This window comes from Carassius gibelio, chromosome B19, assembly GCF_023724105.1.
Source record: "Carassius gibelio isolate Cgi1373 ecotype wild population from Czech Republic chromosome B19, carGib1.2-hapl.c, whole genome shotgun sequence".
Taxonomy (NCBI): domain Eukaryota; kingdom Metazoa; phylum Chordata; class Actinopteri; order Cypriniformes; family Cyprinidae; genus Carassius; species Carassius gibelio.
In genome coordinates, this window is record NC_068414.1 from 17,534,937 (window position 1) to 17,549,831 (window position 14,895).

At 36.2% G+C, this 14,895-nt stretch overlaps 1 protein-coding gene across 2 annotated transcripts in view; it reads left to right on the forward strand.

Annotated features, from left to right (window-relative positions):
- Nucleotides 1-498: 498 nt before the first annotated feature.
- The window catches only part of pip4p2 (phosphatidylinositol-4,5-bisphosphate 4-phosphatase 2), a 14,507-nt gene continuing 110 nt past the window's right edge, over nucleotides 499-14,895 (forward strand). Inside the window, exons 1-8 of one of the 2 annotated variants that reach the window (XM_052584926.1) lie at nucleotides 499-773; nucleotides 5,371-5,519; nucleotides 7,105-7,211; nucleotides 8,056-8,179; nucleotides 8,788-8,880; nucleotides 9,834-9,886; nucleotides 11,731-11,821; nucleotides 13,102-14,895. The exon at nucleotides 13,102-14,895 is cut by the window's right edge and continues 110 nt beyond it. In XM_052584926.1, coding sequence (XP_052440886.1) covers nucleotides 668-773; nucleotides 5,371-5,519; nucleotides 7,105-7,211; nucleotides 8,056-8,179; nucleotides 8,788-8,880; nucleotides 9,834-9,886; nucleotides 11,731-11,821; nucleotides 13,102-13,245 — 867 coding nt within the window. In that variant the 5' untranslated portion in view covers nucleotides 499-667 and the 3' untranslated portion in view covers nucleotides 13,246-14,895. The remainder of the gene's footprint in view (nucleotides 774-5,370; nucleotides 5,520-7,104; nucleotides 7,212-8,055; nucleotides 8,180-8,787; nucleotides 8,881-9,833; nucleotides 9,887-11,730; nucleotides 11,822-13,101) is intronic. The other variant, XM_052584927.1, reaches the window with a different exon arrangement.

Genomic DNA, 14,895 nt, shown 5'->3' on the forward strand with positions numbered 1-14,895 from the left:
ATTACAGAATTATAGAGTCAGGTGCTAGTAGCATAAACTGCTTAGACTAGTCTTAAAATTAATTAATTAATTATTAATTTATTCTTTCTATTATTTATTTATTTAGGCCTGTTTAGTTTATTCGAGACTGGTCATAAATTTGTAAAGTCAGTAAGCTTCATAAAAAGGTAGATTGGTGTAATTGATTCTAAAAAGTAAGAGTGACTTGAACTAGTTCTTAAGACACAGTCTTAACATGGCTATGTTTTTATACAGCTGGCCCCAGCTCTGTACATTCTGAACGCGCACATTTCCTGCAATGGCTGTACAAATAATTTTTCTTCTGGCACCATCATCCAGTAGGCTATGACCGATAAAGGGCTTCAGGACAGAACCTAAACATTTTCTCCGTGATGAGCAAACACACCTTTACAAGGTCAAATGAATAGACTCGGGAAAGACTAGCAGTCATCAGTGGCTGCAGAAGGCAGTGAGGAGATCCCAATCCCATGATCCGCTCCAGCAGCAGTGATTCCCCATCCTCCCGGCTCCGCTTACGTCTCTGACTCCGCCTCTCCTCTGCCCTGCCTGGAGTCAGAGTCTCAGACGGTGCCCCTCTCCAGAGCAGCGGACGGAGCTCACCACCATTCGCCGCTGCCGCTGCTTTCTGTGCTGACCTGCTGATATAATGGCCTCCGATGGTATGGATGAACGATCCCCGCTGTTGTCAGCACCGAACTCGGGGAATGTCACGCCCACCGCTCCGCCGTACCTGCAGGACCCGAACCCGAGAGGTAAATTACTGTGCATTGTGACTGACGGAGGAGTGCTGAATCATTTAGGGCGTATAGTAGTGGGCGAGGACCTTAGCAGCCTACAGCCCGTTTAATATGAAACATTGTTTGCAGACGACAAGGAATAACAGCTCAGATGATCGTGCCAGGAGAACGGGCCTCAATCTGCCTGATAGTGCCATCGCAGCCTCATCTGATGGGTGCAAAATGTTGCATTCTTTGACAAGGATACTTTGTGTCGAATTTTAAGCTAGTTAGTAGCAAAACAATCGGATTGATCGGTTATTAAACGACGGTCTACTAACACCGGTTCAGTCGGCTGCAGATTTGTTATTTCGAGGTGCTGCATTAAGATCAGGGAGTTGACATTTCGCCTACAAGAAATGTTTTGTCTACATCCATACACATTCATACAAGTTCCTATCATATAGGCCCAGAACACATTATATAGATTCTATCAACATATTAAATATTGTAAGTCATAAAACAATTCTTTATTCCTACATAAGACATACTGCTAATAGTAAACAATAAAGAGGAGACACAAGACGTCAGTTCACTTTGTAGCCTAAATATAAACGTTTTCTGTTTGCACATAGGCTGTGAAGAGTGTGGAGTTTTTATTTTTGAAGGTATGTTTTATATACATTCTTAGTTTGCCACAGTAATGCTGGTGATACTATATTTTAGTCTCATTGTTACATAGAAACAACAGTAAATTATGCATAATTACATGCAACTAATCCTAACCCTATAGTAAGTGTCTGTTGTTAATTATTGTTACTCAGTAATTATTTGTGTAATTACACTGTAATGAGGATACCTTAAAATAAAATGTAACCATAATGTTTTTTTTTCCTCTGGGATTATTAGCAGAACCACCACATACATGCAGGCAGGTCCTCCACACAGCATATCAATCAGTATAGGATTTTCAGTGATTGATCTCCAGGCTTTTACTTAAGTATCCTTCTAATCATGAATAATTGGTTTTGTATTTGATTGCCAGGCTGTAATGAGACAACAAATCTAAGTGATGATGCCAAAAATTTAATAGTTCCACATTTTGCAAGTATGAATAAGTAGAAAAGACCATTTTATGGTATATTGTATTTTACATACTATACTATTTTATATACTATACATTTCATATTTAACAGTAAAACCAGTTTTGTGATTTGAACTGAAGAAATGAGGGCCTTGTGAACTGAACACAGATTTTCAAACCAACTGATAAACAAGACCCCCGAAGACTGTTTAAGGCACATTCATGGACATCAGATTTCCACATTGTCCCACTAAACAAAAAAAATTATAAGCAATAGAGTTTATTTGCAATTTTTTTATTGGCAGATACTGAGAAGAAAAGAGCCAATAAAATACTGACATATAACCTATGTGATATAAGATAATACAATTTAATTATAGCGATTCTGGGATGTGAAACACACTTTTATTAACATCTAATGCATATTTCATTGAAATATTTGAAAACAAAGGAATGACTTGTAAACCCAAATTGACCAAATGCTTCCCTACTAAACAGTCTGTCAACCCATATTTGCTCTTTTGTAAATCTACCCATATTGCACTTCCTGATTAGCAGAAAAAGATTTACATTTTTCCTGTAACGATCAGCTTACACTTCAACTCATTATTCACAATGGCTTTATTACCATGAAGTACCATGACCAGGTGATGTGGACGGCATAAACTATGTACTCTAGCATTATTATCTGGCCTAGTATTTCAAAGCCCTGGATTACCGTTTCTTTGGCTTTTTTTCTTTTTTATTCACCCGCTGAGTCTATGAGAGGGATTAGCTTGGTATGTTGCATTTGCATTTGAAAGCCAACGCTACATTTATTGGAAACACCTGTGTGCAACAAACCTTAAAACCAGTCTGCAAAGTCTTTAACCATGCTCTGTGCTGTTAGACTGAGTAGAACAAAGGCTAAGAAAGCTTTGACCCTGTCTGCATGACATTCACTGAATGGGTTTTATTTTAGTGATATGTGATAAGTCCTCCGAGGTGAAAACCTGCTCTCTCCGCTGGTGATGTCATGTCATTTCTGCAAGCATCTCACAAGATAAACTAATATTAGTTGACTGAAACTCTTGAAGGTCTAGGGATGGACAGGACTGGATCAACGTTGCCTTAGGCCTGGGCAAGTAATCCAATTTTGTTGTCAATTACAATTTTGGCTTGCAAAGATTATTAAGATTTACAGTGATGCACTCGTTTTGTCTTGTTTTATAAGTCGAGCGCACACCTTTCTTTCACAGTCGTGCACATGATCCTGAATATCCATTTTTTCAAACTACATTTTAGTGTTGTGATACAGAATAGTGCTTACATCCAGCCACAAGTGTCATTTCAGTGTAAAATAATGCAATTTTGCACATTATCCATACAGCTGCAGATTATGAATTCAGGGGGGAAACCAGAACACGTATACTGACTTGTGTACACTCTCGTATTCACTATTGTCAATGTATGCTAATCTCTGCTGCACATGGGGTGCACAACCTCTCTCTGATTTTAAACATGATACTGAGACGGACAGAGAGGGACTTGCAACTTGCAACAACAGCTGTCTGCAGGACCCAGGGTTGGGAAAAGGCCTCTCATCTTACAAACAGTGCAGGATGGTGTCAGAGAAATGAGACTTGTGCTGTCCATCTGCCCCTGGAGAGACACTATATGCTATATTAGTTTGTGAGGCATAAGGATATCTGCTTATGAACTGTCAGCATGAACCCCTACTACAATGTACACAACTACCAAGCACATGAGATAGCAGCAACTTCAGACTCTTTTTTTTTTATAATCTACTGAAAACAATACAGAGAAGTGACTTTTGTAACTTAAAGGCTAATAATGTTTGGAGTAATGCACTGTCTCAAAACACTGAATTGCTGGTTTGATCATCCCGACACAGCAACATTAAACTAATGGCGAGACTGTTAATTCAATTATTTTTGACGTTTAGTTTGGTGCTGCTAGATGTGCAGAAATTCACCTTTAAAAAAAAGCACAGTTGCACAGTACTTGTTCATGACAACGCTGATTTTGTGTCATATAAACACAGGGTCAAGCAGGTTCATCTGCACCACACTCTTAAAAATAAAGGTGCTTCACGATGCCATAAAAGAACCCTTTTGCCTGAATGGTTCCATAAAGAACCTTTAACATCTGAAGAACCTTTTTGTTTCACAAAAGGTTCTTTGTGCTAAAAGAAGGTTCTTCATTATATCATAAAAAGCTAAAAAAAAGAGGGTTTTTTTTAAAGAGTCTTTGATTGAATGGTTCTTTGTGGAACCAAAAATGGTTCTTCTGGTACAGCCATATCAAAACAATGTAACTTTATTAATCCCCAAGGGACTTGTTTTTTTTTTTCTTTATTAGGACAATATTGAAACGTTTTACATATGATAAAAATATCTCCGTTCTCAGAATCAAGCATGTGTGTTTGGTGTCCTGCAGCAGCACATAGTGAGATGGATGATCCCTGACAGCTGAGGGAGGTCATGTCACATGTTCAATATGGCTGCAGTATGACTGTGTCGTTGGCCAGTGTGACCTCAGAATAAGTGACAGACAGCAGGAGGAACATGTCTTAATTTCACTGAGAACAAGCAGCGGCTGAGCTCTGAATTTCAGTAACACTGAAGACGAGCAGAGACTCAGTGCAGGGTTTGGCTGATGGCCCAGCTTCTGTGAAATGGATGTGAGGGAGTAATTGAAATTGGATGAGGGAGTAATTGAGTAGGATGCACTTATTGCTCAACACAATGAATCTGCATTTCTGGGTCCGTTGGATGGGACTCAAATCAAGACACATTCATGATAGAAATATATCATATATTAGTAGATTCTAGCTTTAAAGACAAGAATGACGGTCTATATGCAGTTGTACCGTTTGATTAATTTATGAGGTTTTATCATTCAGCAAAATAATATCATTGCTTATTACGCGGCTGTCTGGAATACTTCATTCTGTTGGTACTTCAAAGTAAAATATTTTGTAGAATGACTGCGAAATTGCTATTGTCTATTATTGTTCTGTGGTCTCCTTCTTCTCACGTAATGAAATCATTTGAACTCAAATCAATACTTCATGCCCATTTATTGATGTATTTAAGAAATAGCCTTATAATAATGTGGAATTATACATGGAGTAATGGATCTGAGCTGGTCATTATGGCAAATAAACCTCTTTAGGGTGATAAACCTGATCACCCTGTCTGACTGTACATTAACTTCCCAAACAGTATGTCATTCTTGTTGTATCTTGCACTACTCAACTTAGCTAACATCTGTAACAAACAATACACTCTTTTATTGGTATCTATAGTTCCATGAAAACCCTTTCGCTTCCATGGAATCTTTCCATCGCACAGAAGGTTCTTTATAGTGGAAATGGGTTCTTCACGCTAAGAAAAAAAATGTTCTTTTGAGAACCGTTCACTGAAAGGTTCGCTGGAGAACCAAACATGGCATCACTGCTAAAACCCCTTCTGAAAGCTTTGATTTTAAGAGTGTGGTAGTCATGCAACACTGACAGACTGCATGCTGGTTTGTGTCCCTGTGCAGCTGAATTACCTCCGCCCTACACAGCCATCGCCAGTCCAGATGCAGGTGGAGTTCCTGTCATTAACTGTCGAGTGTGCCAGTCTCTTATAACTCTGGATGGGAAGCTCCATCAGCACGTGGTGAAGTGCACCGTCTGCAATGAGGCCACGGTAAGAGACCCCAACTGTATTAACAGTTGATGCATACTTTATGGTATCATTTTATGGTATTGTAGTATATACAAAAAATTCAATGATGAATGATAATAAAGAACCATTTGGTAAGGCCTATATTTCACTAATCCAGCAAATTCAATAATTTAATTTACATACACTATATCATTCAAAAGTTTAGGGGTCAGTAAGATTTTTTTTTTAAAATAAATTAATAATTCTTTTTAGCAAGGAGGCATTCAATTGAAAAAGAATCAAAGAATCCTGAAAAAAGAAGCAAATCGGCGTGTAAGAATTATTTTTGAAGGATCTTGTGACACTAAAGTCTGTAGTAGAAGTAATGATAATGACCACTCAGCTTTACCATCACAAGAATAAATTACATTTAACAATATATTCAAAACTAAAAGACGTTTTCAACTTTAATAATTTTTCACAATAATTCTATTTTTTATGTATTTTATCAAATAAATGCAGCCTTGGTGAACATAAGACTTCTTCCAAGAACATTGAAATAAAATAAAAACGTTTGAATAGGATTGTAACTAATCTTCATCTCATTTATCATTTATTTGGAACTTGATGGATGTAAAAAAAAAAGAATAATAATAATGTTAAGAAATTAAGTTTCAGATTATGATACAACTAATTCAGAAACAAAGGCTGAAAACAGACTCTCTAAAATGGATTGTTACAACTTTAAATTCTCATTGAATATCATCCATATTTATAGCTGTGTAGCAGCTGATTTATGTACGCGATTGCATATCAGTTCATGAATGCAGCAAGTTATGACAGGTTGACAACCATAAACAGCTAAAACAGCTCTTTAGTCTCTTTTGACATTTCCCCTCTGCTGAGCCTGATGTCTTTGCTGCTTAGATATTCAGATTCAAAAACATTAGAGTCACAGAAGTATTTGCAGCTGTTCACAACACAAGTTTTGAATCTGGGCGAGAATGCAGACTAGACACGAGCTTTAGTGGAGGTGAAGTTTATCAGTGAATAATAGATCAATTTGGTCCACTATAAAGTCCTCCCTGCCTCATAGAGCCTACAAGTAATTGTGTTTGGGATGGATCCACGTACATACCCAGAAGTGTTGTGCGCTCAGGAGGGATGAATTGCAATATAATTGAACTGTCTGCATGAGAAACACCTCACATCAACAGTGGATGCTTCATCTGAACCGCAGTCACCTGATTCACATAACAGCAAAAATCATGATGTTTCCCATCTTGTTTGATTTTAAAGGGCTTCGCACAGCTCTTTTTCAGATTGGTTTAGTGTATATACAGTATGTGTTGCATTACATTAAACCTTCAGCTTGATTCAGATTTCATAAATTCCTATGCAGACCTGACCTCAATAAGATCAATGTATTAAAGGCTTGCTCTGTCTAGAAGCATTAAGCCTGCCAGACTAGTCAAGTCCCTATAATAATATAATTATTACATAAAGAAAAGATTACAGAAAGCAAAGCAGTTAAGCACATTCAGAATCATAAGGGAGATTTAATATATTAAGGCATGCATATTGCATGGTCCCCGTCTGAAACATGATGTGTCTGTTTTTTTGACAGCCTATAAAAAATCCACCAACAGGAAAGAAGTACGTTAGATGTCCTTGCAACTGCCTGCTTATCTGTAAAGACACGTCTAGGAGGATAGGATGCCCTCGGCCCAACTGGTAAGTGTGTAAGACGCATTTCAGAGGGTCAATTAGTCTGCTTGTGTTATGGGATGTGTAAAAGTATTACTGTGGATGTGCATTACCATAAACGGCTCATGTAGTATAATACAGTGTGAATGGTGTCAGTAAGATGTGTTTTTTAAAGAAATTACAATTTTAGCAAAGATACTGCTGCTAGAGGAAGAAAAATCATCTAGTTTCCCTCAGTTTTATTCTGAGGCCTAAACTGAGCTAAAATATGCAATTTGTTCCAGTTGCTGATTCTTATATGGCTAAAAAGATAGTTTGTAATGTAAATCAGTGTGATTTTTATAACAGTATAATAGACTGCTTACCTAAAATGCATGGAAATGTCAGTTGTCATGCTATATCTCACAGTATTCTGTCTTAGATTGTATTTAAATGCTTAGTTTTATGATCAAAGCTGTAGTTTTTATCGTGGTGGCAGAACATATAATGCAATTTAATGCAATGATGATTTTTCAGAAAACAAAAGGATGTATTGATAATCAAGTAAACCTCACTCCAGTGTCCATCTTGAAATATTACTAACAATATAAAAATAATTAAGGATTTTGCCACTTTCAGATGAAAGACAAGTACCACAACCTTTTTTACAATTACACTAAAAGGCCTTTTCTTTTTATATTATTAAGTATAAATTATTAATCAGATGACATACAACATGTAGTAGGTTCTGTACAACAGGGTTTTGATTGTGATAATAATTTAGGGATAGGGTTAGGGTTATCAAACATGATGCATGCTTAATAGCATATTTAATATAATGCTTGGAATATGTAGAAAGTGAAAAACTGAGATTGTTTTGATGGGCCCCCAGCAGACGGATCATCAACCTGAGTCCTGTGATGGTGATCCCAGAGGAGCAGCCCGCCCAGCCAGCTCTGCCCGTCCAGCCCGAGGGCATGCGTGTGGTCTGCGGCCACTGCGGAAACACATTCCTTGTACGCTCACATCTTTATATTCATATTTCATCTCTGACCTACTGTAATATTTCTTCACGTCTCAGTATGTTCAAAGCAGAGAAGATCTGTGAATGCATTTGCACTGCCATTCAAAAGCTGGAGGTCCGTCAGCTCACCAAGGCTGCATTTATTTGAAAAGTAACATTGGGAAGGATTAGTAATATTTCAATAATTGCCTTCTATTTGAATATATTTTAAAATGTTATCCATGGCTGTAATCTCAAAGCATCAATACTCCACTCTTCAGTGTCACATGATCCTTCAGAAATCCTTCTAATATGCAGATTTCCTGCTCAGGAAACATTTCTTATTGTTATCAATATTAAATACAATTGTACCACTCAATATGTTTTTGTGGAAACCGTGATACATTCTTTGATGACGAAAAGGTTCAGAATTATTTGTAACATTCTAAATGTCTTTACTGTAATTTTCAATTGAATGCATCCTTACAGAATAACAGTATTCATTGCTTTCTTTTAGAGAATCTTCCTGACCTCAGACTTTTGTAGGGTAGTGTACATGTGCTGTAGAGTTTTCCTATAGTGTACATGTTCTTAGTGTCCTGTGATGCCCCTGCTGTGTAGGGCAGCGATGATGATGATGATGATGATGATGATGATGAGTGCTCCCAGTCTTCCTCAGGCCTGGCTATTCGCAGCCCCTCTGATCTTTTCAAGGTCCTAAAACACTGCCACCTTCTCTCAGCTGGTGGAACTGACTGAATGACAAACTAACTAGAAATGCATGATTCCAGGGCTCCAGACTGTGAAAAATTAACTAAAATTAAAATGTATTACTTTCATTTACACTGCCTCTCAAAATATTGTGATATAAATATTTCTAATATTGTGATTTGCTTTTCAAAGCAAAAAAAAGAAAAAACGTTTATTATTATTATTTTTATGTTGAAAACATAATAACTGTGAGTATGATTTTTTCAGGATTCTTTGATGAAAAGACCATTCAGAAGAACAGCATTTATCTGAAATAGAAATCTTTTGTAACATGCCTTTACCATCACGTTTGATCGATTCAAAGCATTTTAAGCAACTAATTCACATAACTAATGTTGTCAGTCTATATACTGAATCTTCATTTCATCCACTGACTGTTAATAACTAAAGTAAGAAGCTATGAACTCAATGAACATCTAAGCACTCATCCATAGTAAGCAATTCTGTAATTTGTCAACTTAAAGTCATTTGGCTCCTGTATGTCATTTAGCTGTATATTTTCGTCTGGAGCCCTATGACTCAGATGATCATAACTCCTTGTAGCCTGCAGAGGCAAGATGCAACAAAAAAAAGATTTACATGTTTTTTGTGAGATCTTCTGTTACAATCTTAAAGAATTCTAGTTTTTAACTGCTTTTTGCCTTTGTACAGGGTTAAATCCACTAATTCTCCTAATATAATCCTTTATACATGTCAGTTTATTCACTTAAATTGTCTCCAAAAGATTTGCTAGTTGTTTGAATCATTTATCAGCAACCATTTAAACTAATACTGAATGTTATGCACTGACCGCTGGAATCAAGTTGGGTGTAGATTTGAAAATGATTTGTCGTGCTGTTTGTTTGCTTACTGTACTGTAGACGTAACCTCTTTCTCAACTCTCCTTGTTTTTGCAGTGGATGGAGCTCCGATTCAATACACTGGCCAAGTGCCCGCATTGCAAAAAAATGTGAGTTGGCATCATTTGTCATAATATTTGTGCATCAAAAAAGCGATGTGTGTGTGGCAATGCTCCACCAGTGATGTGCCGTTCTCAGGAGAAATGTCGTAAATCGCAGTGTGTGATGTGCGTTCCTAGCCCCCAGGTCAGGCTTGAGTTTGTAACTGGCCCGTTTGTAGATGTGAAAGTAAATAAACCCTGGCCAGTTCCAGTTAGAGACGGAGGCAATGTGATGCCTGTCTGCCAGTCACCTGAGACAGCGAGCGTATCATGCTGACACACTGAAACACGAGCCCTGCACACTAGTGATGCTGCGAGGGAGAGTTATGACAACAGATGTTGCAGCACAGATGAATGGAGCCGAGTCTCCCAAAGCAAAGCACAGATTTCCACCTGAACGCAGAGCATCGGAAGAGGCACAGAAGGAGATACAAGCAGCTGATTTGTCGTGATTCTAGAAGAATGTTTGAAGATCTCATCACATGAGAGGCATGTGAAGGGTCATGGTAAGACTTAAAAACAGGACCCTCAAACAGGAAAAAGAGCAGACCATGTGACTGAGGGCTCTGTGCTGAACCGAGTGAGATCTCAAAGGCCCGGTACACTGAGAAAAAAAAAAAAACTTTAAACCAACTTTTTTAAAGATGAATACTATTTAAAAAAGTTTTAGTTTTTCTCAAATTATATTTAGTTCTTAAAAAGTCCTCAAAATGTGTATCTTCAAAGAAAGTAAAAACATTTATTATAAAGACTATACTATACTTAATCAGTGTATTTTCTTTGGACTTAAGTCAGAATAGTACTTAATGTAGGTTGACGTTTTTTTGTTTTTACAACTTAAGTTCACAAAAAGCTAAATTAGCTATAATATAAAAGTAGAATTTACACATTTTATATGAAGCTAAAAAAATTCATTAGTCAATGTTTAATTTAGTTTATTTACTATAAATGACGGCAATTTCAAAAGAGCTTAAGGGGACAGTTCACCCAAAAATGAATATTATGTGATCATTGATTCACCCTCAAGTTGTTCAAAACCTGTACGAGTTTCTTTTTCCTGTTGAACTCAAAGGAAGATATTTTGAAGAATACGGGTAAACAAACAGAAAACATAATATGGAAGTCAATGGGGACCTTTTTTATTTCTTCTACAAAATATCTTCTTCGGTGTTCAACAGAAGAAATACTCTGCACTTGAGGATTGAAACAATTTAAGGGTGAGTAAATTATGACAGGATCTTCATTTATGGGTGAACGTTCTTGTTAATGATTATGGTGGTCTATTTTTAAATTAAGCATCGTGTTTCCTGTTTTGTACTAAACAAATAATCCGTCAGTAAAGCAATATGAGGAGTTTTGCTTTTTAGAAACCCAAACAGAACCGGTTTAAACCTGAAATCATTATTTTAAGTTATACCAATATAAAAATGCTCTTTAAATAAATGACACAGTCATTTTACTCTTTCCAGTGTTTGTAGTTTCAGGGCCTCATTTATAAAGCATGCATACGCACAGATTTGATCTTAGACTGTGCGTACGCCAGCGCTCATATTTGTAAAAACTTTGATGTGCAAATGTGCGTAGCATCACGTCAGGATCTGAGCAGATGTACACACTGTTTCTTGTTTGAGTAATGGAAGCTGTTCTTGAAGATCACTGTTCTAAATTAAATTATTTGGCCAATTATTTTTAAACTAAATTTTTCTAACTGCTTTTCCTATGTAGAGTTGAAAGGCAGGCACTGACTAACTCCTGCTATAAAAGCGTTATACCTCTGTACTGAGAGACTGAAACATCAGGTGTGTGGTTAAAGCAGCACTAGCACTAAGCACATCTGCTATCTTCATCTTCAGATCCTCTGTAGGCAGTGCTCTACCCAGAAGACGCTGCTGTGCCTACATTACAGTCGGAATGATCTGCATTTTCATCGGCGTCGGTTTAACGGTGAGTATTATTTAGTATGGTTCATAGTTCATTTTGTTGTGTTCTCTATCATCCAAAATGTTGGGGACAGGAAGTTTTTTCTTGAAAGAAATGAATACTTTTATTCAGCATGGATGCAAACAAATGTTTGGATATTCTATTCAAAATAGTAAATTGAAAAATAAAATGCATCATAGTTTCCACATAAATATTAAGCAGCAGAACAGTTTTCAACACTGATAAATATTAAAGTGATTTCTGAAGGATCATGTGACACTTAGGACTGGAGTAATAATGCTGAAAATTCAGCATCATAAAAAATAAAGGAATAAATTACATTTTAAATATGTATTCAAATATAAATGTTATTTTAAATTTTTAATAATATTTTATAATATTACTGTTTTACTGTATTTTGGTCAAATAAATGCAGCCTTGATGAGCTTAAGAGACTTCTTTCAAAAACCTTAAAAAAAATCTTACATATGTGTATATTTATGTGTGCACTTTATGTATATTTATTTGTGCATATGTTTAAATTAAGATTTTATTATTTAAATGTCACCAAGGCAGTGGAAACTGTATTTTGGATTTAATTTTTTTTTATAGCAGTATAAACGTTTTTTTTTTTCAGTGTATAAAAATATAAATTTTTGTTTATATGAAAATATTATTTTTAATGCGTACATTTTTTCAGAAGAGCAAGTTTAGATAATTGAACATCTAAAAGGTTAAAGCATGTTTCTGTTTAACTTCAGCTTTTCCATCCAATTCATAATACAAAAATTATATAAAAATAAATAGATGATGAAAAAAAAAAAGAAAACTTAAATAAAACATGCAACAAGGAGATAAAAACGTTGCAATATATTATTTAACAGAATCTAAGAATATAAATGATTTATTCATATTGGCTGTCCTTGTACCTGTCATGTAATGACCCCTTATGAAAGTGTGTCCTGGGGGGCAGTTTCACTACATGACAGTATGGATAAAAACAAAAAAGTTTCCTGGATACACAGCAGAAAACGGTATACTTTCCACTGAGATGAAGTCACGGTTTTCTTTAGTAACAGACTTATTTCAGTCCCGCTGGTAATTTACATCAGGGTCAGATGATCATTCTCACAGATTGATTTAAACCATATATTATGTTGCAGTTCCTAAAAAAAGTTACCAACCAACTAACAACTAACACTCAAATTAGCATTTGACAGTTGTTCATTTTGGACTCTGGAAATGAACTATTAAACTCAGTGTGTTTTTTTTACATCATCACATCGCTGTGTTTTTCCTCTCAGGTTGGCACTCAGGACTTCGCCAGGCGTTACCACGCTACTTATGTGTCCTGGGCCTTGGCGTATCTCCTGGGCCTCATCTGTCTGGTACGAGCCTGCTACTGGGGAACGATTAAAGTCAGCTATCCAGAGAACACCTTTGCGTAGACAAAGCGTCCATCCTTCAAGTCCTTAGTGTTTGATTTCTCTTGATTTGAACAGGTTAACTGTTACAAGAACATCAGAATCCAGGGGGTTTGGGTACGTGCAGATGTTTCAGATTGAGTTATTGATTAGCTCTGATGTACCTGTAGCTGATTTGAACCCGCAATATGATGACTTGAGGAATTAAAGTCAAATCAGTGATTCAAAAACTAGACATTAATACAAATATTCCATTCGTGGTACACCTGGATTTGTTTTGGTGGGTGGATATCAAACATATTTTACGTACTGCATTTTTGTTACCAACTTGACCAAAAGAGATGATCTTTTATTTGCCCGTTGCACTACAATTGTTATGCAATTCTTCTGTTGTGTTGCTGCTAGTTACTACAGTCGTTCTGAGCTGAGAGATGTTGTGTGTTCAGAGAGCCTGCCTGTGGCACTGTCTGTCACGTTCAGATATATTTAACTGTTCTTCAAATCCTGTGCCAACATTGTTTTGGTTGTTCGGTGTCCGTTAGGAGATCTCCTGACCCATTTCAGCTGCTCAAACTCATGTGTGCAAGAATCATGTATTTTTGTAGACTGTCCCTGGAGCTTTAAAACAAAAGTCTGGGTTCAGTGCAACTTAAGCTCATTCAACAGTTTTTATGTCATGATATTGATTGTTTAGCAAAAAAATCATTTTGACAATAGAAACAAACAAACAAAAAAGGCACTGATGCAGAGGAAGTGAGTGGGACCAGTTCATAAACATGAAATACTCTGTCCTTCAATAGAATAGCAGCAAGGCATTTAAGCAGCAAGATTTTATATAAATAAATGAAAAATAATCTGATTAGAATGACTACATGTATTTAATAAAAAATACAGTAAGTACAGTAATATTATAAAATATTATTACAATTTCAAATAACTGTATATATTTAAAAATGTAATTTATTCCTGTGAGTCAAAGCTGAATTTTGAGCATCATTACTCCAGTCTTCAGTGTCACACGATCCTTCAGAAATCATATCATGACGATTTGAAAACTTGTTGTGCTGCTTGATATTTTTGTGCATTTTATTTTTTCATATTTCTGTTATGAACAGGAAGTTGAAAACTTTTATTTAGAACAGAATTTGTTTTATCTTAGTCTCATTGGTATTATACTAATATATACTAAATAAATATAATATAATATAATATAAATATAAATACATTTCTACTTTTAAATACTCCAGAATTGGCCCCAGTCACTTCCATTCTAAGATACTCACTGTAACATTGATTTTTGTTGAAAACAAGTTCGCAAATGCTTGATCTTAACTTGTATTGAACCTGAAATATTCCTTTAATTTAACTCACACTTTGATCAGACACTTGGTGAATGGGAAATGACATGTGCATGATTTTAATTGGACTCTTTTATACTCAGAAACAGTGTTTTGTTAGTCTGTTACTGACAGGGCACAGTGGAAGTGTTGCTCTCTGTCCTGTGTGTAGAATGTAAACGCCCCACTGCCACCCGCCTAAGTCTACAACTCTCCACAACCCTGCTAGTATCGCTGTAGCTTACATTTACAGTAGGTCAGTATTTTGTCAAGACAAATGGAGATAACTATACTATCTGAACTTGTTCTGAATGTTATAAGCCAGTGAAGTCCTTGT